Genomic DNA, 26493 nt, shown 5'->3' on the forward strand with positions numbered 1-26493 from the left:
CCCGAAAAACAAATAACCCAGTGAAGAAATGGGCAGAAAACATGAATAGACACTTCTCTAAAGAAGACATCCGGATGGCCAACAGGCACATGAAAAGATGCTCAACGTCGCTCCTCATCAGGGAAATACAAATCAAAACCACACTCAGATACCACCTCACGCCAGTCAGAGTGGCCAAAATGAAGAAATCAGGAGACTATAGATGCTGGAGAGGATGTGGAGAAACAGGAACCCTCTTGCACTGTTGGTGGGAATGCAAATTGGTGCAGCCGCTCTGGAAAGCAGTGTGGAGGTTCCTCAGAAAATTAAAACTAGACCTACCCTATGACCCAGCAATAGCACTGCTAGGAATTTATCCAAGGGATACAGGAGTACTGATGCATAGGGGCACCTGTACCCCAATGTTTATAGCGGCACTCTCAACAATAGCCAAATTATGGAAAGAGCCTAAATGTCCATCAACTGATGAATGGATAAAGAAATTGTGGTTTATATACACAATGGAATACTACGTGGCAATGAGAAAAAATGAAATATGGCCTTTTGTAGCAACATGGATGGAACTGGAGAGTGTGATGCTAAGTGAAATAAGCCATACAGAGAAAGACAGATACCATATGGTTTCACTCTTATGTGGATCCTGAGAAACATAACAGAAACCCATGGGGGAGGGGAAGGAAAAAAAAAAAAAAAAAAAAAGAGGTTAGAGTGGGAGAGAGCCAAAGCATAAGAGACTCTTAAAAACTGAGAACAAACTGAGGGTTGATGGGGGGTGGGAGGGAGGGCAGGGTGGGTGATGGGTATTGAGGAGGGCACCTATTGGGATGAGCACTGGGTGTTGTATGGAAACCAATTTGACAGTAAATTTCATATATTAAAAAATTAAAAAAAAAAAAAAAGGAAGGACAATCTGCATTAGTTAGTCTAATTTAAATGTTCATCTCACCAAAAAATACCCTCATAGAACATCCAGAATAACACTTGACCAAATACTTGGACATCCCATGGCCCAGTCAAGTTGACACATAAAAAACAAAAAAACAAAAAAACAAGACAGGAGGCCTTTTAAATTTAAGGTATGTGATGAAGGGCTTAGAGTTTTAGTGGAGAAAATAAGATAAAGATATTGTTAGCTTTACAGCTCTTTTCAATTCTGCAAAAAAAAAGGAGTACAAATCATCTCTCTAAATGTATTCATGTTTTCCCTTCTCAAAACTTCCTAACACTACCAAATGACATTTGCTGTTAATACAGATCCTCCTCAACTTATGATGGGGTTACACCCTGATAAACCCATTGTAAATTGAAAATACCCTAAACTGAAAATGCACTTAACACTTAACCTACAAAATGTCAGAACTTAGTCTAGCCTAATTTACGTGCTCAGAAGACTTACATTAGTCTACAGTTGGACAAAGTCATCCAGTACAAAGACAATTTTATAATAAAGTATTCAATGTATCATGTAATGTATATGAACACTTAAAGTGAAAAAGAAAATGGTTGTAAGTGTACTCGTTGTTTACCTCTGTGATCGCATGGCTGACTGGCAGTGGTGGCTCACTGTCCCTGTCGAGCATCAAGAAAGAGCATCGTGTTGCATATCACTAACCAGGGAAAAGATCAAAATTTGAAGTACAGTTTCTACTGAATGTGTGTTGCTTTGCAACCATTGTAAAGTAAGAAATCAAACCATCTTAATTTGGGGACGAGCTGTACTCTCTTTAAAGTTATTCATTCTCCTTTACAACTACCCATTCTCCTAATCACTAGATGTCTTTTTCTCTTACAGCCTATACTTAACCTCCTTGAAGGAAGAATCCTCACTCTTGCATCCAGCCTGTCCCCAGAGCACATAGCTCTAGGCAGGCTTCAGTTATAAGCTGAAAGAGATGTCTTATGCTTAAATATGATTGGTGTGTCAATTACTAACTTAATTTCTAAATGTTCTAGTAGGATTGACTGTATCTAAGAATGACTTTGCCATACTAACTCATCCAAAAAAGATTCAAACTACTTACTTGAGACTGAAATTTCATCTAGGGTAGAGAGGAAACTCCCTTCACTGAATGCCTTTGTTTTCTTCCTTATTTTCATATATAACTAATGAACACATTTTTTTGTACCCTGAGAAAAATATCTATGCAGTAGTTAACCTTTGATTTTTTTTTTTTTTGGGGGGGGCGGGAAGCATAGTTGACGTACAACGTTACATTAGCTTCAGGTGTACAACATAGTGGGCTTCACTATGTTGTATGTAGACTTTAACAAGTCTATATGTCATGCTGTGCTCACTGCAAGTATAGCTACCTTCTGTCACCATACAACACTGTTACAATACTATTGACTATATTCCCTATACTGTACATTTTATCCCCATGACTTATTCTATAATGGGAAGCCTGCATCTTCCACTCCTCTTCACCTGTTTTTGCCATTCCCTCCACCCCTTCCCCTCAGGCAACCATTAGTATTTTCTCCGTATTTATGAGTCTCTTTCTGTGTTTTGTTCATTTATTCATTGTTTTGTTGTTTTAGATTTTATATATAAGTGAAATCATATGGTATTTGTCTCAGTTTGCCTTATTTCATTTGGCAAAATACCTTCTAGGTTCATCTGTGTTGTCACAAATGGCAAGAGCACATCCTTTTTGATGTCTGAGTAATATTTCACTACACACAAACATACACACACACAGATACATATTCCACTATATATATAGCTGTTTCTGTATCTTGACTATTGTAAATAATGCTGCAATAAGCATAGAGATGTATATATCTTTTCAAATTAATGTTTTTGTACTCTTTGAGTAAATGTCCAGTTGTAGAATTTATGGAATTCCATAATTTATGGAATTACTGGATCACATGGTAATTCTAATGTTTGAGGAAACTCTGTACTGTTTCCCATAGTGGCTACACTAGTTTTCACTCTCACCAACAGTGCACAAAGATTCCTTTTTCTCCACATCCTTGCCAAGACTTGTTGTTTCTTGTGGTGTTGATTTTAGCCATTCTGACAGGTATGAAGTGGTATCTCATTGTGGTTTTGATTTGCATTTCCCTAATGATGAGTGAAATAAGCATCTTTTCATGTGTCTCTTGGCCCTCTGGATATCTTCTCTGGAGAAATGTCTGTGCATGTCTTTTGCCTATTTTTTAATTATTATTATTATTTTTTTGGTGTTGTATAAATTCTTTATATATTTTGGATACTAACCCTTTATCAGATATGTCATTTGCAAATATCTTCCCCTATTCTATAGGTTGCTTTTTAGTTTTATTGATTTTTTTCCCTTCACTGGGCAGAAGCTGTTTATTTTGATGTAGTCCCTAAGTTTATTTTGGCTTTTGTTTCCCATGCCTCAGGAGAAATACCTAGAAAAATTTGCTACAGCCTGTGTGAGAGAAATTACTGCCTGTGTTCTCTTCTAGAATTTTTATGGTTTCAGGTCTCATGTTTAGGTCTTTAATCCATTTTGAGTTTGTGTTTGGTATAAGAAAATGGTCTGGTTTCATTCTTTTCTCAGTAGCTGCCCAACACCAGTTTTTCCTAAAACTCTTTGTTGAAGAGAGGTTATTTTTCTGTTGCATGTTCTTGCCTCCTTTGTCAAAGATTAATTGACCATACAAGTGTGGGTTTATTTCTCGGCTCTCCATTCTGGTCCATTGATCTATTTGTCTGTTTTTGTGCTGGTACAATACTGTTTTGATTACTACAGTTTTGTGGTATATCTTGAAATCTGGGATTGTGATACCTCCAGTTTTGTTCTTTTTCAATATTACTTTGGAAATTTGGGGTTTTTTTTTGTGGCTTCATACAAATTTTAGGATTATTTCTTTTAGTTCCATGAAAAATGATGTTGGTATTTTGATAAGGATTGCGTTAAATCTGTAGATTGTTTTGGGTAGTATGGATACTTTAACAGTATTTGTTCTCTCAATCCACGAGCATGGAATATGTTTCCATTTGTTTGTGCCATCTTAAATTTCTTTCATCAGTGTTTTATAGTTTTCAGAGTACAGGTCTTTATGTGCTTGGTTAAGTTTATTCCTAGGTATTAATATGATTGTGAATAGGATTGTTTTCTTAATTTCCTTTCCTGCTACTTTATTATAGTGTATAGAAATGCAACAGATTTCTATATGTTGATTTTATATCCTGCAACTTCATTGAATTCATTTGTCAGTTCTAATAGTTTTTTTTTTGTGGAGTCTTTGGGTTTTCTACACATAGTCTCATTTCATCTGCAAATAGTGAATGTTTAATTTCTTCCTTTCCAATTTGGATGCATTTTATTTCTTTTTCTCATCTGATGGCTTTTCGCTAGGACTTACAGCACAATGTTGAATAAAAATGGTGAGAGTGGACATCCTTGTCTTGTTCCTGATCTGAGGGGAAAATCTGTTTTTCCCCCAGTAAGTGTGATGTCAGCTGTGAGTTTTTCATAAATGGCCTTTATTATATTGAGGTATGGTTCCTCTATATCTACTTTGTTGAAGGTATTCTTTTTATCATGAATAGGTTTCATACTTTGCCAAATACTTTTTCTGCATCTGTTGAACATACGATTTTTATCCTTTTTCTTGTTGATGTGATTATCACATTGATTTTGTAAATATTAAACCACCCTTGCATCTCAGGAGTGAATCCCACTTGATCATGAAGAAGGATTATTTATTTATTTTTTTTAATATGAAATTTATTGTCAAATTGGTTTCCATATAACACCCAGTGCTCATCCCAACAGGTGCCCTCCTCAATACCCATCACCCACCCTGTCCTCCCTCCCACCCCACATCAACCCTCAGATTGTTCTCAGTTTTTAAGAGTCTCTTATGGTTTGGCTCCCTCCCTCTCTAAATTTTTTTTCCTTCCCCTCCCCCATGGTCTTCTGTTAAGTTTCTCAGGATCCACATAAGAGTGAAAACATATGGTATCTGTCTTTCTCTGTATGGTTTATATACACAATGAAATACTACGTGGCAATAAGAAAGAATGAAATATGGCCTTTTGTAGCAATGTGGATGGAACTGGAGAGTGTTATGCTAAGTGAAATAAGTGAAGAAGGATTTTTTAAATGCATTGTTGTGTCGGTTTGCTAATATTTTGTTGAGAATTGTTGCATCTGTGTTCACTAGAGATATTGGCCTGTAGTTTTGTTTTGTTTTGTTTTGTTTTGTTTTTGTGGTGTCTTTATCTGTTGTTTGGTATCAGGATAATTCTGGCCACATAGAATGAATTTGAAAGATTTCCTTCCATCCTCCTCCTCCTCCTCCTTCTTTTCTTTTTTCTTTCTTTCTTTCTTTCTTTTTTTTTGGAATAATTTTAGAAGAATAGGTATTAACTCTTCTTTAAATGTTTGGTAGGCTTCACCTGTGGGGCCATCTGACCTGGATTTTTGTTTGGGAATTGTTTTCTTTTTTGTTTGTTTTTTGGTGTTTGTTTGTTTAGTATTATTACAGATTTATTTGCAATGCTGATAACTGGTCTGTTCAAATTTTCTATTTCTTTCTGATTCCAGTTTGGGAGGTTATATGCTTCTAGGAATTTATCCATTTCTTCTAGGTTGTCCAATTTGTTGGCATATAATTTTTCATAATATTCTTTTATAATTTTACTCCTTTGTATTTCTCTTGTGTTAGTTATTTTTTTCTTTCCTGTCTTCCTTCCTTGCTTTGCTTTCTTTTCTTTCTTTCCTTTTTTTCTTTCTTTCTATGAGTTTTGTTAAAGATTTATCAATTTTGTTGACCTTTTGAAAAACAGGTTTTGGTTTCATTGATCTGTTCTTTTTGTTTTTTTGGTTTTTTTTGTTTTTTACTTTCTATTTTGTTTATTTCTCCTCTGTATTATTTCCTTTTTCTACTGGTTTTGGGTTTTGATTGTTTTTTCCTCTCTCTTTCTCTCTAGGTCTTTTAGGTGTATGACTAGGTTGTTTGAGTTTTTCTTGTTCCTTGAGGTAAGCCTGTCTTGCTATAATCTTCCCTCTTAGAAAAGCTTTTGCTGCATACCAAAGATTTTTGGCTATTGTGGTTCCATTTCCATTTGTCTCCATGTATTTTTTTTATTTCCTCTTTGATTTCTTGGCTGGCCCACTCCTTGTTTGGTAGCATGTTATTTAACCTCTTTAATTTGTGTTTTCAGATTTTTTTCTTGTGCTCGATTTCCAGTTTCATAGTACTGTGGTCTGAAAAGATGCATGATATGTCCTCAGTCTCTTTGAATTTGTTGAGACTTGTTCTGTGGCCTTACATGTGATCTAGTCTAGAAAATGTTCCGTGTGTACTTGAGAAGAATATGTATTCTCCTGTTTTAGGATGGAATGTCCTGAATGAATATATCTGTTAGATCTGTCTAGTCCAAAGTGTCATTCAAAGCCCCTGCTTTATTGTTGTTTTCCTGTCTGGATGATCTATCCATTAGTTAAGTGGGGTGTAAATCTCCCTTATTATTATTGTATTACTATTCTTTTATGTCTGTTAATAGGTGCTTTATGTATTTGGGTGCTTTTGTGTTGGGTGCGTGAATATTTAAAATTGTTGTATTTTCTTATTGGATTGTTCCCTTTATCATTAGGTAGTATTCTTTTTTTGTCTCTTGTTGTAGTATTCAGTTTGAAGTCTATTTTGTCTGGTATAAGTATTGTTACCCTAGCTTTCTTTTCACTTCCATTTGCATGTCAAATGTTTTTCCATTCCTTCACTTGCAACCTGTGTGTGTCTTTAGGTTTAAAATGAGTCTCTTGCAGGTAGCAGATCAATGGTTCTTACATGTTTATCCATTCTGTCACCCTGGTTTTTTGATTAGAGCATTTAGTCTATTTACATACATAAGTGTGTACTTATTGCCATTTTGTTATTTTATGGTTGCTTTTGTAGTACTTCTTTGTTCCTTTCTTCTCTTGTTCTCTTTGTTCATGGATTCATGGCTTTCTTTAGTGATTTGGATCCCTTTCTCTTTATTTTTGGCATATCTGTCACAGGTTTTTGATTTGTGATTACCTTTAGATTTACATATAACATCTTATGCATATAGCATTCTATATTAAGTTGATGGTCATTTATGTTTGGACCCAATCTTAAAGCACTACATTTTTATCCCTCTGCCACCCACATTTTAGGTACATAGTTTCATACTTTCATTTTGTGAAGTTCTTGATGGATTTTTACTGATATACTTAATTTTAGTCCTTTTGTGCAACCTACTTTTCTTACTCTTGTCTGTTGCTTATCGATAACCTTTCCACTCATAGAATCCTCTTTAATGTTTCTTGTAAGGCTGGTCATGAATTACTTCAAGTTTTGTTCGGGAAACTCTATCTCTCCTTCTATTCTGAATGATACTTTGGCTGAATAAAGTATTCTTGGTCGCAGATTTTTTTGTTTTTGTTTTTTTTCTTTCAGCACTTTGAATATATATCATTTCACTCCCTTCTGGTCTGTCAAGTTTCTGCTCAAATATCAGCTAATAGCTTTATGGGGTTTCACTTGTATGTAACTGCTTTCTTTCTCTTGCTGCCTTGAAAATTATTTTCATCACTACTTTTTGCCATGTTAATTAATATGTGTTTTGGTGTGGACCTGCTTGGGTTGATTTTGTTGGGCCCTCTCTGTGCCTCTTGGGTCTAGATTTGTTTCCTTCCCCAGAGTTGGAAAGTGTTTAGCTATTATTTCTTTAAATAAATTTTCTGCCCCTTTTTACTCTTGTCTCCTTCTGGGATCCTTGTAATGTGAACATTATTATGCTTAATGGTATCATTGAAGTCCCTTAATCTATTCTCTTTATTATTCTTTTCTCTCTCTTTTGTTCAGCTAGATCGCTTTCCACTACTTTGTCCTCCAGGTCACTGATCCATTCTTCTGTTTCCTTTAATCTATTCCCTATAATGTATTCTAAATTTCAGTTATTGAGTTATTCATCTCTGATTGGTTCTTTTTGTTTTCTCTTTGTTGACAGTCTCAACAAGATCCTCCACTTTTTTCTCAAGTCCAGTTACTATCTTTATTACCATTACTTTAAATTCTCCAATAGACATATTATTTACCTCCTTTTTTGTTTAGCTCTCTAGCTGTGATTTTTGTCCTGGTCTTTCATTTGGGACATATTCCTCTGTCTCCTCATTTTGTCTAACTTTGTATCCATGTGTTAGGAAAGTCAACTATAGCTCTTGCTCTTAAAAGAGGTGGCCTCATGAAGAGGAGGTTCTATAGAGCCATGCAGTGTAATGTCCCCTTTTCACCAAAACCTGACACTTCAAGGGCGTCTCCTGTGTGTTTTGTGCCCTCCTGTTGTGGCTGAGACATACTTGCCTTCAGTTCAGTCATCTGCAATGGCTCTCCTTGCCTGTTTGGGCAAGATTTGGCCCCTGTGTTGCTAATGGGCCACCTTGGGACTGCCTTTGGCTTCAGTTGGGTCACACTAAGCATTTCCCAAGAGCTGTGGTCACAAGGAACTGCAGGGCTCTCTTCCTGTGTTGTCCCCTGGGAAGCTTTCTTTGGTGAGTGGGGCCTGAAGTCAAACCATATTTCTGCACCCTGCCCACTTTTGAGGTCACAGTCAAACTGGTATATGTGGTTATCTTCTTCTCTACCCAGGGCAGGTGTCAGTTTGGAGTGCTGCTGGCCCCCTTGGGGCTACTTGAACACAGCCAGATATGTGGCACTGCTTTGGATGGACTTCTAAGTGTGTGTTGGCTTGAGCAGGTCCACAGGAGAATGTGGGGGCAGGGTCACTTTTAACAAGCTAGGTGGAAAGTGTTCACACTGTGTAGGTACCTGCAGGTGTCTGTGTGTCTAGGCTGGGGATAGGGGAAGGATGGTACTTGCCAGCACCTTTTTACTTACAGAGGTCTTCCAATGGTCCCTGTTCCTTCTGCACATGTTCTGAAATTAGTAAATAAATCTCCTTCCTGTATACCTCAGGTTTTTTTCAAATTGCTGCTTTTATGTTATAACTCAGTGGGATTGTTTGTTATCCTGTCTCTTAAGGGCAGAGACTCGATTTCCTATTGCCCTCCTGTTCTCCCAAAGCCAAACCTGCTGCTTTTTAAGATTGCAGGTGTTAAGCCCCACTGAGTGTAAGAACTTGATAAGTTAAGCCCCTCTGTTTTTCAAAGCCAAATGTTATGGGGATTCATTTTCCCCCATACCTGGGATGCCTGGTGTGGGATGTGCTCCTTTCCCTTCTCTGTGCCTGTGGTGTACCTCCTTCCTGCAGACAGTCTCACAGATCAGTTTGGTTCCCAACTCTATCTCTGCCCTTCCTGCCTTTTTTGATGTAGCCTCTTTTCTACACTTAGCTGTGAGGAGTCTGTTGTGTCAGTCTTTGGGTTATTTTCTGGATTATTTACACTGAGTGGGTGTTATCTAGGTGTATCCACGGGATAAGGTGAGCTTAGTATCCTGCTATTCTGCCATCTTCCCCAAATATCCTAGAAGCTTTATGAGTTTATATCTCACAAAGTTGGTCCTTAATCCATTTCGAGTTTATTTTTATGTGTGGTATAAGAAAGTGGTCCAGTTTCATTTTTCTGCATGTCTGTCCAGTTTCTCCAGAGGCATTTATTGAAGAGACTATCTTTTCTTCATTACATATTCTTGCTCCTGTGTCATAGATTAATTGACCATATAAGGATGGGTTTATTTCTAGGCTCACTAGTCTGTTCTATTGACCTATATACCTATTTTTGTACCAGTACCATACTGTTTTGATTACTCTAGCTTTGTACTATAACTTGAAATCTGGGATTTGATACTTTCAGCTTTGTTCTTCTTCTTCAAGATTGCTCTGGGTATTTGGGGTCTTTTGTGGTTCCATACGTGTTTTAGGATTATTCTAGTTCTGTGAAAAATGCTGTTGCTATTCACTGAATACTTTTTAAGGAAAGAATGGGAGACAAAAATAAGGTGGCGTTTTGATTACTCTTAAAAGTTATTATTGATTATATATATCATACATATTTAAACCTCGTAACAACTGTGTATGATAGGTTTTATCATCTTCATCTCTCAGGTAAGGAAACTGAAACTCAAAGAGATTAAGTAATGTACCCACATCTACACACCTGGTACACTTCAGAGTGAAGATTTGACACTAGGCCCATTAGACTTCAGCCCGAGGCTGGTGCTCTTCCCACTCTGCCATGCCAACTCAGCAGGACTGGGAAGGTTCTATGGCAAGTTTCCAGGACCCCAGGGTCCTGAGGGAATAGAGTAATTCACTTTTCACTTTTATTTTTATTTATTTATTTTTTAATTATTATTATTTATTTTTTATTTATTTTTGGGACAGAGAGAGACAGAGCATGAACGGGGGAGGGGCAGAGAGAGAGGGAGACACAGAATCGGAAACAGGCTCCAGGCTCCGAGCCATCAGCCCAGAGCCTGACGCGGGGCTCGAACTCACGGACCGCGAGATCGTGACCTGGCTGAAGTCGGACGCTTAACCGACTGCGCCATCCAGGCGCCCCCACTTTTCACTTTTAAAACATAATGTTAATACGTCTTTCAAAACTGATGTGCCTTTCTTCCTAAGGCTCAGTTGGAATTGCCAATATAATAGACTACCTGAGACAGACAACTCGTCAAAATTCTGAACATGGTGGACTTGAGGAGTTATGGAACATGCTTGATCCTGAAAAGAGAGACCTGCATGTGGATCTGGAAACTTTTCATACCATCATGAAAGAATGGATGACTTGCTGTAGAAACAAATGGTAATCATAGTCCAAGCAGGATGTGTATTCAGGTTCTGTTTTAACAACTGATTACAATTAATGCTAATCTGTTTTTTTTGTGTGTTGATGGACATACTATAATCCGGTGCCCCTCACCCTTTAGCATGCACTGGAATCATCTAAACTGTTTATTATACCTGATTATTGCCCCCTAACAGTTATTCAGCAAGTCTGGGGAGAAGCCTGATAATTTGTATTTCTAACATGTTTTCAAGTGATAATGATGCTGATGAGTGTGCACATGGGGGTGATGAGCACACTTTGAGAATGTATTATATGAATTATGTTAATTCTAATAGCATTCATTTACTATGATTAGGGCAGCACATATTATTATGTTCTCACAAAGAATTGAGCTGACCTAGAAGTCAAGCAAATTATTGATAATGACCAGCAAATCTCCAAATGCATTTAAACTCAGAATAAATGCCCTGTAGAGGTCAGTGGGGATAATTAGGAAGTGAATATAATTTGGAAGCCTAGGATACAGGGAAGCTAAAGGGAAAAGGGAGAAAAAAAAAGTAGTGGGATTGAAAAACAAAAAGGATGGATAACACCCATGATAACAGCGCCCCTAGTGGAACCTGGAGAAGTGTTATGTTCTTTCATAAGAAGCTTGATTTCTGTGGCTTTTAATCAGTCACCAATCTCTACCTATCAGCTCATATACCGTAGGAATTTGCTTAAAAAACCGTTCAAGCCCAAAATCTGACAAAAATTTTTAATGTAGCTTAGGAAAAGATGATTGAAATGTTGTTTGCCAAAAATGAGTCAATCTTGAAAGCAAGATACATATATAAAAATATCTAGTTTTACCTGTAATCAAAGAAATGCAAATAAAGACAACATACCAGTTTTCCTCATCAGTGTGCCAAAGTGTTAAAAAAAATAACCCTATCCCATGTTGTCAAGGCAGGTGGAGAAATCAGCACTGTCCAGTACCTTGTTGGTAGTGGTGCAAGTTGGTACAGTTTTTTCAAGAGCTATTTAAGAATATGTACCAAACCCTTAAAAATACGTGATGGGTTTGGGCTAGTCATACAACTTAAAGAAAAATAACCAACCATATACTGCGATAGGTGTGTTTATGATAGTGATAAATACAAGCAACTTAAAAACTTTTAAATAGAGGGTCAGACTAATAAATTATAATTCCATACACTAGAATTTTAAATAGTCACTCAAAATTATAATTAGATACCTAACAAGAATTATATTCACATACGTTCATTTCTAATAATAGACCATAAATACATATATGTAGTATAAACCTGTATTTATCAAGAAAAAAATATGCATAGGGATGCCTGGGTGGTTTAGTTGGTTAAGGGTCTGACTCTTGATTTCAGCTCAGGTCATGGTTGCATGGTTGGTGGGTTTGAGCCCCACATCAAGCTCTGCACAGACAGCGCGGAGCCTGCTTGGCTCTCTCTGCCCCTTTCCCACTTGCTCACTATCTCTCAAATAAACATTTAAAATAAAGAAAAAGAAAAAATATGCATAAAAAATGTTGGGAAAGATATATTCCAAAATGATTATCTTTCCATGATGGTTTCAACTTTTTGTTCTCATGCATTTTCTCGTTTTCCTAAAATATTTAAGTTTTATAATAAAAATATTAACCCATTATAAAATGGTGTGAAGGCAAAAGAAAGAAACCCTAATTTTTTAGGACAGAAGTAAAGAAAAAAATATGGAAGATATAAACACAAAATATAAGAAAAGAAACTCAAAGGGCGATGAGTGTGTAGCTAGAAATAGTAACATGGTGCATGTATGATTCTGATAGATATCTCACATTGAAACACAATGAGATGTAAGTACAAATATAGAGACTTTTGTGGCTGTTCCAGAGAGGTATTCTAAGGATATGGCACTTAGATTAAGTAAAACTTAAATCACAGTATAGAGACTCTTAAAAAGGAAATGGTTGAAATTTTAATATGTTTATTTTGAGGGTTAGAACTAGAGTTTGGGTACTCGACAGCAGTCTATAGAGCGCTTCCCCCAACTTTCAGGAGTAAATGCTCAAAGTACAATTTGTTTAGGTTCTACCCGGTTTTCTAAGAGAAAAGAAAAATGATAGCCTCATAAATATGTCCTAAGTATTAGTTGTTTATGCCTTTTCCTTCCCAACTGTTTAATCCCACAGTATTCCTATCTCTGTAAGTGTCCACTTACTACTCCAAACTATATTGACTTCCTAACCCATTGAGACCTCACATCCCTAGTCATAGCTGCCGCACATCATCACCTGCCTACTTCTGCACGCTCATTTTCTTTTTTGTGTTAGATTAAAAGTTTATGGGAGACAGAGGTAATGCCTAATGTTTCTTTTCTATTACTCTATCTTAGCACAATGTTGAGCTCCAAATAGTTGCTAAGTGAAAAGATAGTTTTAAATTCAGAAAGAAATACTTGAATAGAAAAGTACAGGGCATATCTGAAAAATTAGCTAAGGTTTGGGCTGGCAGGGAATCCTAGCTCATTGCTTTGTTTTGTTTTGGTTGCAGGGAAGGAATGAGTACTGGATCAAGTGGCAGGATTGATGATTTTGTTTTTGAACAGGACAGCATCAAATCAAGCAGAGCAAGTATGTATGTGTTTCTTCTGTTTTTTTTCTGCCTCTTTCTTGTGGTTTGGAGAAATGGATTTTTCATAAAACACTCTTGTATGTGTTTCAGTTAAGATGACCACAGATAAAACAGAATCTACGTCATGGAGCTTCGAGGCTTTGGGTGGAGATGTGTCTAAAGGAGTCTTGTAAGCATTCTTATTTGTGATGCTTTCACAAGTGCCTCAACTTTTCTGACTTATTTTTCTCATTTATTTCATAGATCTACATATTTTACTCATGATAAAGCCACGTGTGTGTGTGTGTGTGTGTATGTGTGATAGAGCTAACAGATCTTTTTGTAGACTCTTTTTAACTATTCTATCCCAATTGCATTAGAATAAATTTCACCAGGAACGCAATTTATATAAGACTAGTATTATATAAATTAACATTTTAACATTTTATCACTAATAAAACCCTTCTCCTTCATTAACTTCATGTGTTTTCCATGGAAAACAAGTTCCATTTGAGGTAGAGTTATGACATTGACATTACGCTCTTTGGGGGATTGTTTTTAAAGCACCTCTTTAATAGATACTTCTAGATATGAATGAGAAAAGCTGTTTTCTGCTAAATGTGTGTGTTTTAGATATCAAGGAGAGGCAATTCTGTTTCTCCCTTATTTTATCCTTAACACTTTACGTTTGCCCATGCTAAAAGGTATAGTAGGAAACACGTACCCACGCTGTGCTAAGCACTGGCATCAGATGGCAAAGAGGAAGAGAAGGCCTGGGACTCCATGAAACATGTGGCCTAGACTCTCAAAGGGTCCATTATCTAATGCTGAGGCAAGGGTGACACAAACATGAACAAGCTGTAGGAAATTTTAGGAAAGGTGAATACTAAGTTGTGAGCTACAGGCTAGTTTCCTAGTTAAAGGCCTGTTAAAACTTGTCAGGATCCCTTGACTGAAAGAGTAACAATGTGTTGATTTATTTCAGAATCTCTCCTAACCAAGCCAGAAATAGGAAACTTCATTGTAGGCAGAGATAAATGTTAGGCGTGAAGTAGAAAAAGAATAAACAAAAGCTGTGACAGCCAACTTCACAACTGGCAGATGCTGAATATTTGACAATTCTGGAAAAATCTTTGCTGCTGTAACAAATGCTTGAATACGTATTTATTCTATAAATGGACCGCACTTATTTATAAAGATAGAAAAGGAGAAAGTAGAAAATCGCACAGTGATACATACTGTATTTGGATTGGAAGGGATTGGAGATGTTGAAGATTATTCTCATTCATTCTTTCCCCTGCAGAGAGGTGTCTCATTTGATTACCTATGCAGCAGACCTACATTTTAACAGACAGAAATTGGAGGAAGAAAATAATAAGTTAAAACTGGCATTAGAAACCTTGGAAGAAGCTAACTGCCAGTTATCAGAAGAGTGTACTGAATTGCGCCTTCAGATAAAAAGGTGAACCATAGAGAGGGCTACGGTGCTCTGGGAGCTTTCCATCCTTTTTTTCCTTTTTTTAAAAAAAATCTATTTTTAAAATTGGGTTATAATTCACACAGCATAAAATGTACCCTTTTAAGGTGTACAATTCAGTGGTTTTAAAAGAAATTATTTTTGGGGCGCCTGCGTGGCTCGGTCGGTTAAGCGTCCGACTTCGGCCTGGGTCATGATCTCACGGTCCATGAGTTCAAGCCCCGCGTCAGGCTCTGTGCTGACAGCTCAGAGCCTGTAGCCTGTTTCAGATTCTGTGTCTCCCTCTCTCTCTGCCCCTCCCCTGTTCATGCTCTGTCTCTCTCTGTCTCAAAAATAAACAAACATTAAAAAAAATTTTTTTTAATAAAAAATAAATAAAAAAATTAAAAAAAGAAATTATTTTTGATGTTTATTTATTTTTGAGAGAGACAGACCATGAGCAGGTGAGGGGCAGAGAGAGGGAGACACAGAATCTGAAGCAGGCTCCAGGCTCTGAGCTGTCAGCACAGAGCCCAACGTGGGGCTCAAACCCAGGAATGAGATCATGACCTAAGCCAAAGTTGGATGCTTAACCTACTGAGCCACCCAGGTGCCCCAAAGAAAGCTCATACCTTTTAGCAGTCACTCCCCATTTCCCTTTCCCTCAATCCCTGGCAACCACTAATCTACTTTCTGTCTCTATGGATTTACCTGTTCTGGATATTTTGCATAAATGGAATCATACCATATGTGACCTTTGTGTCTGGTTTCTTTCACTTAGCATAATGTTGTCACAGTTCCATGTTGTAGGATGGAGCTTCATTCCTTTTTATGGCTGAATATTCCATTGTATGGATGTATACATTTTGTTCATCCATTCATCAGATAATGGACATTTAGAGTGTTTCTACTTTTTGGCTATTACAAATGCTGCTGCTATGAACTTGTCTATATAAGTTTTTGTGTGGGTATATGCTTTTAGTTCTCTTGGGTATATCCTTAGAAGTGAAATTGCTGTGTAGTGACTTGTACTTAACATTTTGAAGAACTGCCAAACTGTTTTCCAGAGCAGCTGTACTATTTTAGATTTTTGCCAGCAATGTTTGTCAGTTCATTTCTAGCAATGATATTTTTTATGTCATTTAAGGCAGTGTTGTCTATATAAGGCCAATATGCCTATTGACCAAGTGTGGATCTCTCCAAAGTATTTTGTGGTTCAGTTGAACTCTTACTCTATGCAAATTCCCATGGTAAGTATAGTAGATCCTTCAGTGACACAGATTTGATCTGCATGGGTCCACTTACACGAGGATTTTCTTCAATAAATACGGTACAGTACTATCAATGTATTTTTCTTCCTTATGATTTTGTTAAGGATTTATTTTCTCTAGCTTACGTTATTTGGTAAGTATCTAATCTAAGTAAGAACATGGTATCTAATATATATCACATAGAAAATATGTGTTAATTGACTATGTTATTGGCAAGGCTTCTGGTCAACAGTAGGCTATTGGCTGTTAAGTTTTGGGGGAGTCAGAAATTGTACACAGATTTTTAATGAAGGTCGACAGACCTAACCCCCATGTTGTTCAAGGGTCAACTCTATTATGAGAGATTCATCAGTGAGTCAGATTTAAAATGTGCTTTCAGGGTATCTGATAAAGTTGATGGATGATAAGAAAATTCATGACTTTAGCTTAAGATAAAAAGGAATAAAGAACCTAGAAGACATACCACATGGTATCAAGCACTGGGGAAATGCGTTGCAAGGAGATGCTTGAACTTCAGGAAGAAAAGCAACAATTTTCTCAAAAGTTCTGCATTTACAGATGTTTAGGTGCTAAAATTTTGAACAGAAGAGTTCTAAATTAACTTGAAAAGACAGTAGAACATCCTGACCATGGATTCTTTCCCTCATAATTTTTGACTAGCCAGTCTAGCCTCAAAGCCAATCTATAAAGTACATATAAAGAAATGATTACTTTAAGCTTTCTCCATTCCACAATGGGTTTATTTATTACATATCTGAGATAAAAGAATTCAAAGTTTCTCTTAAAAATCTATGCCTTGGATGAATGTGCCAGGGAGAATATTTGGTTGTAAGCACTAGAAGCTGACTGTAGTTAGCATAAGCAGTGAAGAAATGTACTAGAAAGGAATTGAATAACTCACAGAATGGACAGAAAGCCTAGAGAATCTGGATGGGCAGCCAGAATGCTTAGTGTCCACAAAATTAAGCCCTTTGTATCCTCTTCCTTCCCCTGATCCTTCAGAAAAGGCTCTGCTTCCTTTCATTGCTCACAACATATTTTTGATAATGTGTGGTTGTCCCATCATTTGCCTCCTATATTAACTGTGACTGTGTGGATGGGAGGAGCCCCGTGTTACTCATCCTGGTCACCCTAGTGCTCAGTAGAATGTCTGCCATAGAACAACTCTGTCATTTGTCCACAGGTCTGACAGCCAGAAACCTTTTTCTCCTGTCTTTCTCTGCCTTCACTTCTAAATCAAATAGCAAGTCCTGTTAATTTTACCTCCTTTATATTCCTCAAGTAGGTTTACGTCTTTCTTTTCCTATATCTACTACTTAGTTCAACTCAACATCATCTTTCACCTGGATCACTACAACAACCTCCTGGTTAGTCTCCCTACATTTCTAAAACTAGTGCCACACAGGCAGGAATGCTCTTTCTAAATGCCAGTCTGCCACATCATGCCCTTGCTTTAAATACTTCCATGGATCCCTGTCACCTTCAGGATGTAATCCAATTGGCAGAACCCTTCCTGAGGGGGCCTCTCTTGCCTTATCTCTATTCCCAGTTTCTACTCTAGGCTCTAACAACATCTAATTGCTTGAAGTCCCTCAATGGGCTTCTGTTTGTTCTCTCCCTCTCCCCGCCCCCCCCCCCAATCCCCATTATTTGAGCTGTCTGCCATTTACACAGTGTCTACAGAACTTGGATTCACTCCAATCTTGGTTCATATCACACTGTGTTATAATTACGATTTCTGTTTACCCTTCTAGTCTATAAACTCCAGGAGGGTAGAGTTCTCATGTTTGGATTCACTTTGGCTTCTTTAGTGCTTAGCATAATGCCTGGCACAGAGTTGCAGCTCCATGAACATTTGTTGAATGATCAATGTAATTCCTTAGTAAGGAAGAAAAATGTACCTTCTATGAGACCCTGCTCAGAAAACAGTTTATAATCCAGTGGGAGTACAAATAGGCAATTCCATGCTATGGATTACCATAATTCATTTAATAGGTTTCTTTTTTGTTGGAAATTTAGGTTGTTTCCAATGCTTTGGTATTGTAAACAATGCTATAATAAACTTCTAAAGGAAAATGGATAGACACTATATAGACAACTATAGTTGTCCTCTCCTTCATTAGTTTGTAACTGCTACAAGGGCAAGGACCATGTCCCTTGTTCACCATCATAGGCCTTCTTGCAGGGTAGAGCACCTGGAACATGGTATTATTCAATAAATATGTATAGAATTGCATTAAATAATATTACATCCTAGTAGAAGGAAAGAATCATGTGATTCAGCCAGTGATGAATTTCGAAGGGAGACTCCAAATCTTTATCTTCAAGAATGTTTGTTTCCTTCTATCTCTCTTCCCCCACCAAAGCTCCCCACAAAATCTCTTTCTTTTCAAATGGCTGTGAAAGATCATGGGTATATTTTTACTGTTGTTGGTATCTGGTTTAAGCCTTTAGTGGTTTTCAACTTGGGTCCAAAAATAGTCCTTGGCTTTACTTTGTATCTTTGACAGTTATATTTGAGGTTTTGCTCATTGCCTTCCTCCCCAACCCCACCCCCACAGTGCCCACCAGGCTAATATGAGAACGAATCTGTTAAAAGAAGAACTGGAGGAACTGAAAATTAGTATGAATGCTTCAGAAGAGCAGAAGACCATGATTATAGCTCAGAACAAACAATTAGTAAGTCATCCAAGTACCTTAAAATTGGCATATAATTTACATAACTGATAGCCAAGAGGGTTTATTTGGAGGCAAAACTCAGAAGTCAGTGGGCTGATAAATGAATTGGTAATACCTTAGAAAAGTAAAGGCAATTTAAATAAAAATTTGGAAGAAAAAAAAGAAAAGTAAAGGCAAATAGGATAGACTGTTTTTCTTTTCAACCAAAATTAAAAGTCTTTACAAATTACTCAATCCTATCCACAATGGTTTGTGAAGACCTACATCTCTGGAATGCCTCCAGAAGTTGATAGGTGAATTTGTAAATAACTAATGCTAAAAACCACTTGAATTTTCTTAAAAAAAAATTCTCTATCAAATTTTCAGCTTTTTCTCAAGAAAGGTTTTCAAAAAATTCATTATCCCCATACTTACTTCTACTTAGATAACTAAGTACTTATGAATTTAGTAATCTAAGAAGCCCCATAAATCAGTCCTTACACTAAATAAACACAGGCTTATAATTTTTAGAGCAAAACATTACTTAGACAAAGCTTTACCTCAACTGCCAAAAAAAAGTAGTTATTTTTATTGAGAATGTTAAACCATTTTGGTAATAATCTTTAGAGCTTTAGTAATAATCTTCAAAATTCTTCTATATTCCAGCAGTATTCTACCATTGCTAATGATGGTGGGATCAGCTATAAGTCATTCAGACTAATTCATTTTTAGATGTATTAGCCATTAGGACAGTTGGACTCCAGGCCTGTGTCACTGCCACAACCAACACAGCTTAGTTTAGCTCAGCTCTTGCCTCAATAGCAAAATGTGAGGACTAGACTCATTGTCAGGTGACTCTGAACATCTCTGTGGATGCAGTACAGGAAAGACTCAATTTGGGACCACACAGGAACTTCTATGTTGAGGAAATGTTGAGAAATTGTCAAGTAGCCACTCGGGAGTCAGACTGCTGGCATACAAGTCCTGCCTCTGACAGCTGTGTAACTTTAGGCAAACCATGTAACCTCTTTAACCTTTAGTGTCCTCACAAGTAAAAGTAAGATAATAGTACTACCTGCCCTAGCTGGGAGGGCTAAATAAGTTAATACATGAAAAGAATCAATGTCCTCTTTCCTCCTAGGACTCAATATTGTTAGCTGCTACTGTTAAAAGTGCTGAGCCCTAGACATACAATCCTAACCTTGTGCAATTTATAGTGTTTTACAATTTCAAAAGAATTTTTACTACTTTATTTAGTTGGTTGCCATAGAAATTCTGTGAAGTAAAAGCAGAAGGTGCTATTCTTCAGTTAAAAAAATTAATAGTTATAGGTAAAGTCCAGAGATGTTTTGATTATTTAAAGTCAATAAGTGTAGAGCTACAACTTAACTCAGGTCTTCAGATTCTAATTATGTGGTGTGTGTATTCTTTCATTCTTGTACAAATGACATCTTAACCTGAGATGTTTCTCCTTTTATTTTTATATTACATAGGTAATAACTGTTCACTCTATAAAATGAGGAAATGCATATTAACAAAGAAAAAATAAAACCCCACAAAAATCCTTACCTTATCCACAAGATTTCCTATTAATGTTTTGGCATATATCTTGTCCTAGAATATTTTTTTTCTTGTGGTTCTGAATTTGGGGCTCTTAATGATTAAATGGCTTTTGATATTTGTATGTTCTGGTAATACTGAATCTGAGAATATCAACAACTTCAAGTAGAAAGCTAGAACTTTTCGTGATTTCAGGGTGCCATTTTAAATAGATGAATTCACACTACCTGTCATAAGTGGATGGGAGGAAAGTAGCAGGGAAAGAAGCTATGTTATTCCTTTTTTGGTTTTCCTCTTTCCTTCCCTGTCAGTTAGACTGAGTCAAGGAGAAAAGTGACTTACAAATCCCAAGAAACTTGAAGCCAAAGGCTTAGCTCCATATTGAAAATATTTTCAGACTAGGCTTGTGATATGTCACTACCATATTTAAAGTTAATAAAGAGAAAGAATGTCAGTAGCCTTAGAGGTAAATGTATGTGGTGTTTCCATAAACTTCTAAATATTTTTTAATTACTTTCTCTTAATGAATCAGGAGACAGAAAACCGGGCTCTGATTCTTAAGATTCGGATTCTCCAAGAAGAGGTGAGGTTTGCTGAAATTGTTAAACACAGGCACAGATAAACATCTGGAAATCACACAAGCATGAGTTCTGACCCTGGATTAAATAGAAATTATCTGAATATTTAGGATTCTGTGAACCAAAGATCAGTTGTTGTTGTTGTTGTTGTTGTTGTTGTCAAATGGCAAGTGAGGAAGAATGGATAGGACTTTCATGTCTGTAATAGAAGTACATTATTACCTTTATAATTATCCATGGAAGAAATGGTGTTTTAGAAATTCAAATTTAAGATGAAATGAAATTAACCCATATAAAAAGTATACAAATCAAGAAGGAAAATGTAGACATTATCTAATAATTTCCCATTATTATTCTACTGAACTAGGTAGCAAAAGTCTTGAGTCTAAGATTCAGTCATTAGGTCTGAAAGTCTGACTTTGGAAAAGCCATCTATCTTTTTTGGGTTAATAATACCTATTCCCTACAGTTATTTTGGAGATTGCGATAATGTATGTGAAGCTATTTGGTGAATCATAATGTACTTCATATATGTTAGGAAATATTAGTAAAATCTCTAAAAAAATAATTCTATGAAATAAGTTTTCTAAGCAACAGAATTAAAGCATTGAAACAACAGGTACCAAAGCTACTAGTAAGTTACTATTTTGGAGGAGAATTCTCTATAAGTACCTCTTGAATGTCAATTTATATATAGTTTTTATTTGGGCTTTTTATAAGTTTATCAGGAATATTTACTAAGCTGTGATGAACAGTCTGTGATGGAGAGTTATTCCAAATATGGGCCAACTGGACATTAAAGCAATTTTATAGTGGATTGGAAAGGAACGATTAAATGTCAAGAAACCCTACATTAGATTTAGGCATGGTTTAGCTACAAGGCCAGGTTTTCATGAAGCCTGTGCTTTACAATTAAGTTCCCAGTGCAAGACATTTTTCTCCTTGTATTTAAGATGTTTGACTAACATCGAAAAATTGTACAGAACTGAATTTAGAACTGAGATAGAAGGAGGAAGTTTTGGAAACCTTCAACATGAAACAGCATTGCAAATACTGATTTTCATTAGAAAAGGCATATACTAGATTCATTACTAGATTCCTTAGGTGGTAAAAATCTGATACATTGTGAAGACTAACAGCGCAATAGTTTGGTAGTTAGTTCCATTCACTTCATTCATTCATTCATTCATTCATTCAACCAACACATAATCATTGGGAGACTTCCATGTGCTAGGCACTATTCTAGGTGTTGAGGATATAAGCTTAAGCAGAATAGTCCATGTGGAACTAGCATGCTAGGTGGTGATTAGTGCCATGGAGGAAAGAAAAGCAGAAAACAAAATTGTGGGACAGAGCAATTTAAACTAGAGTAGTTAGAAAAAGTAGCCCTATGAAGTTAATCACTTAATAAAAATGCAAGGTTTATCAGGAGAGAGCATTCCAGGCAGAGGAAACCATAAGCTCTAAGTCTTTAGGCTTAGTCTGCCTGCTCTTTGTGAAGGACAGCAAGGCCAGTTTGGCTGGAGCAGAGGGAAACAGCAGCAATAGGTACAGCAAAGAGCTGTGGGGAGCAAGACCCACCCACAGAGGCACATGTAGGCTTTGACAGACTCTGGCTGTTTCCACTGATTGAGATGGGAGCCGTTGGACAGTTCTGAGCAAATGAGTAATGTGATCTGATTTCTATTTTAACAACATAACTCTGGCTGCTGGGTTTAAAATCAACTGTAGTGAGGCAAGGGAAGAAATGGGAGACCAATTAAGAGGACCTTGTAACATGGCAGGCATAAGTTTATGGAGGCTCAGACTGAAGCAGTTAGAGTGGAGGTAGAGAGAAGTGTTAGATCAACAAATACTTTATAAAACATCCAAGGATATTTATCATATGTCCTGGTGATATGGAAGCTCTCTTCTGATTGTTTCCAATGTCTCACTGAGATAAAAGAAAAGACATCACCTGAGAGTGAGGAAGCTGGAGGAGGTATTGGAGTTTAAGGAGAGAAAGGATGAAATAGGCCAGGAGTTGATAAACTTTTTGTACAGGATTTCATAGTAAATATTTTTAGTCTTGCCTGGCTAAAAGGCCTTTGTTGCCACAACTCACTTCTGCCATTGTCATATGAAAGCAACCACAGACAACGTGCAAAAAAAAAAAAAAAATAGGCATGGCTGCGTTCTAGTAAAACTATTTACAAACTGGGTGGTCAGCTGGAGTTGACTTGCAGGGGTGGGGTGGGAGAGTTGGTGTAGTTTGCAGATCCCTGATTTAGGCCAGTGGCCCTGTGAATGGACTAGGATTGTATGATCTGATCACCAGTAAACACTGAAGTTAAAAATTATAAATTGAATGTGTGATCTGTTGGTTCATTTGTATTTTTCTTTAACAATGTTTATCTGAAAAGGTGCTGACAGGGAGTGGGCAGCAACCAGAAATTAAGCAAATACTAAGAAGTAAGTGGGTGAGAAGCAAAGGAATTGAGGGGAAGTGGAAGGGAGGGATTATAATGATGGACCATGGAAGAATTTAAAGCTGAGTGAAAAGGCAACTGAGTTCACAGGAAAGTGGAAGGGTAATGAGAAGGCGGTAGGATCAATGGACTGTAGACTTCAGTGGGGACTGAAGGTTTGTTGGCTCTCAAAGAAGTAATCTGGAAAGAAGTGGTGGTTAAAGAGTGAGATGCTCACAATGAAAATGAGAAGGGGGTCAAATTTTCTGGGAACGACCGGTTTGAAGATGAAGATGTGACCAGGGAGTGCACAGCCAAGGTGGCATGTAAGATAAGAAGGGACTCTCAAGAGTATCCCTAGATGGTCATGTTAATTTTTTTTTAAGTCTATTTATTTATTTTGAGAGAGAGTGCACATGTGTGCATGAGTGAGGGATGGGCAGAGAGAGAGAAGGAGAGAGAATCCTAAGCAGGCTCCACACTGTCAGCACAGAGCCCTTTGTGGGGCTCAAACCCATGAACTGTGAGATTATGACTTGGGCCAAAAACAAGAGTCAGATGCTTAACCAACTGAGCCATCCCGGTGCCCCCTGGATGGTCATGTTAAAAGGATCATGTTATTTTTGGATAAAGTCTAAAGTTTTTTCCCTTAGTTTAAAATGAATTGTGATGTTAACGATGAAAATACCACTTCCTAAAAAAGACTTTGTGATGTTTGTTTGCTTGTTTGTTTGTTTATTTGGTCTAAATCTAAGAATATTATCTTCTTTTACCCAGAATACTAAGAACATTATGGATATCTATAAATTGGAAAAGAAGATTGAGGAATTGTCTAAAACTGAGACTGAGCACCAAGTAAGCACTTCCCAAATACTGGTAAAATATTTTCTTTTGTCAAACCAATATTACTTTATCAAGGTGTATATGACCCATTGATACAATAACCTTTGGTTATAAATTCTGAAATTTGTGTTCCTCAAAATGTCTCAATTAGAGTATATAAAACACAGTTTCTATTTTTTTTTTTTTTTTACGTAATGGCTTTACTGATATATAACACACATGTCATTAAATTAGCCCACTTTAAATGATATGTCAGTGGTTTTCAGTATATTCACAGAGTTGTGCAAACATCACCAAAACCAATTTTAAAACATTTTTATCATCCCCAAAGAAATTCCTTTAGCAGTCACTCCCATTCCCCACCAACCCTAAGACAACCACTTTAGAGATTTTTTTTTGTCTCTATAATACAGATTTACCTGTTCTGGACATTTCAATAAAATGGAATCATATACACCATGTGGTCTTTCATGATTGGTTTCTTTCACTGAACATGTTTTTAAGGTGCATTCATGTTATAAAATATATCAATACCTTATTTCATTTTATTACTGGATAATATTCCATTTTATGGATATACCACGTATTGTTTATCCATTCATCAGGTGATGAGCATTTGGACTGTTTGTACTTTTTGACTATTATGAACAGTGCTCCTATGAACATTTGTATATGCATTTTTGTGTCCATGTGTTTTCTCCTAAGTATACACTTAGGAGTAGAATTACAGGGTCATAGGATAACTATGTTAGACCTTTTTAGGAACTGCCAGACTCTCTTCTGGCACCATTTTATATTTCCACCAGTTATGCATGAGGGCTCAGATTTCTCCACATCCTTGCCAACACTTGTAACTATTTATATTTTTTATTATAATGGTATTTTCTAATTGAGGGGTATCTGGTTTTGTAAATCCCTCAATCATCAAAGATTTCAGCTATTATACCTTCATAATGCATAAAACAAGTGCTGGGAAAATGTATCCTTGATTGGATTAAGGGATAATAACCTACAAAAATGATTTTTTATCTAAACTGCATCTAAAAAGTCTATATTTGGTGTATATTTTGTTATGTGTTCCATACATTCTTATCAGGAAACTAAAGAATATTAATAAATTTAGGAATTCATATCTACTTATTGTCATCTTAATAGTTTATTTGAATAATATTTTTTGCTGTAGTATATGTGTGAAATGATATATTTAAATTTCATGTTTGTAGGTATGTGTGTATACATATATATATATATATATATATATATATATATATATATATATATATATCATAGTTTAGACATTCAAATTAATTTTATTCTAGGAATGACTGTTTTTGGAAAACACAACTGTCATAAACTAATAGAAAGAGTTAGAAGACATGGGTTCAAATCCTGTCTTCTCTACTTAAAAGCTTTATGACCTCAAGCAAGTAGTTAACCTCTTTTAAGTCTTTCTTTTCTCACCTACTAAATGGCTGTGATATTTTCTACCTAATCCCCAAGCTTGGTGGAAACTCAAATGAGAAGATTATGGGAAAATACCTAAAAGGATATCAAATATATATGATTAAGGGATGATTCTACTTCTGACTATGATGATCATTTTTCTAGGTTTTCAGTTTAATCAGTATACATACTTGTCAATTATATTTAGAAGACTTTGCCAACAAGCTTGCCTTTGGTTTGAATAAATCAATATATTCTAATATTCACTCTGCTAAGAGACATCTTGAACATTTTTAAACTATGTTTTTAAAAGACAGTTTTTTTCTTGCAATCTAATGAGATTTTGGCAAGTTTAGGTTATGTTGCTAGATCATCTGTGGGTTTCTACAATACTTGTTATCCAAGAGGAAGGGTCTTTTATATGTTGACATAGATTTGTGTTCATGTTCTATCTAGACTTCCATTTTCACCAAGAAAATGAAGACTCTATTGGTCTTATTATATAAAGTGTAAAATAGTGGAAAGGGCACATGACTAAAGCTGAAGATTCATATTATAGGCTCAGTTCTGTCCCTTACCATGTGTGACATTGAGCAAGTCTTCTAATAGTGCTGAGCTTCAACTTCCTCACTGGTAAAGTGAGGGCAACGGCCCTAGTCTCTCGAGTTGTCATGAGGCTGATGTGAAAGTTGTTTATAAAGAAACACATGCCCGTTAAAGGTGCTTGAGAAACATGTCTCCCTTTTGGAATGATTTTATGGCATTATCTTTTACCAAAGCAATGTCCCAGTGGCCTTCCCGAAACTTGTCTCTTTTCAGATGCAGTTACACACATATGAGAACACTTTGCTTAATAAAGATGCAAGTTTGCAGAAGGTTGGTATGGTCCCTGCCCATGAAGTCCCATGGGGGTTTGCTAGCTCTC

The 26493-nt window shown here is 36.5% G+C and overlaps 1 protein-coding gene across 1 annotated transcript in view; it reads left to right on the forward strand.

The window, feature by feature from the left end:
• Positions 1–26493, forward strand: part of IRAG2 (inositol 1,4,5-triphosphate receptor associated 2) — a 135275-nt gene that overhangs the window by 30610 nt on the left and 78172 nt on the right. Inside the window, exons 3-10 of the mRNA XM_042946085.1 lie at positions 10538–10718; positions 13253–13332; positions 13424–13502; positions 14616–14774; positions 18601–18718; positions 20790–20840; positions 24060–24137; positions 26388–26444. Coding sequence (XP_042802019.1) covers positions 10538–10718; positions 13253–13332; positions 13424–13502; positions 14616–14774; positions 18601–18718; positions 20790–20840; positions 24060–24137; positions 26388–26444 — 803 coding nt within the window. The remainder of the gene's footprint in view (positions 1–10537; positions 10719–13252; positions 13333–13423; positions 13503–14615; positions 14775–18600; positions 18719–20789; positions 20841–24059; positions 24138–26387; positions 26445–26493) is intronic.

This window comes from Panthera leo, chromosome B4 (assembly GCF_018350215.1).
Source record: "Panthera leo isolate Ple1 chromosome B4, P.leo_Ple1_pat1.1, whole genome shotgun sequence".
In the NCBI taxonomy this organism is placed as follows: Eukaryota; Metazoa; Chordata; class Mammalia; order Carnivora; family Felidae; genus Panthera; species Panthera leo.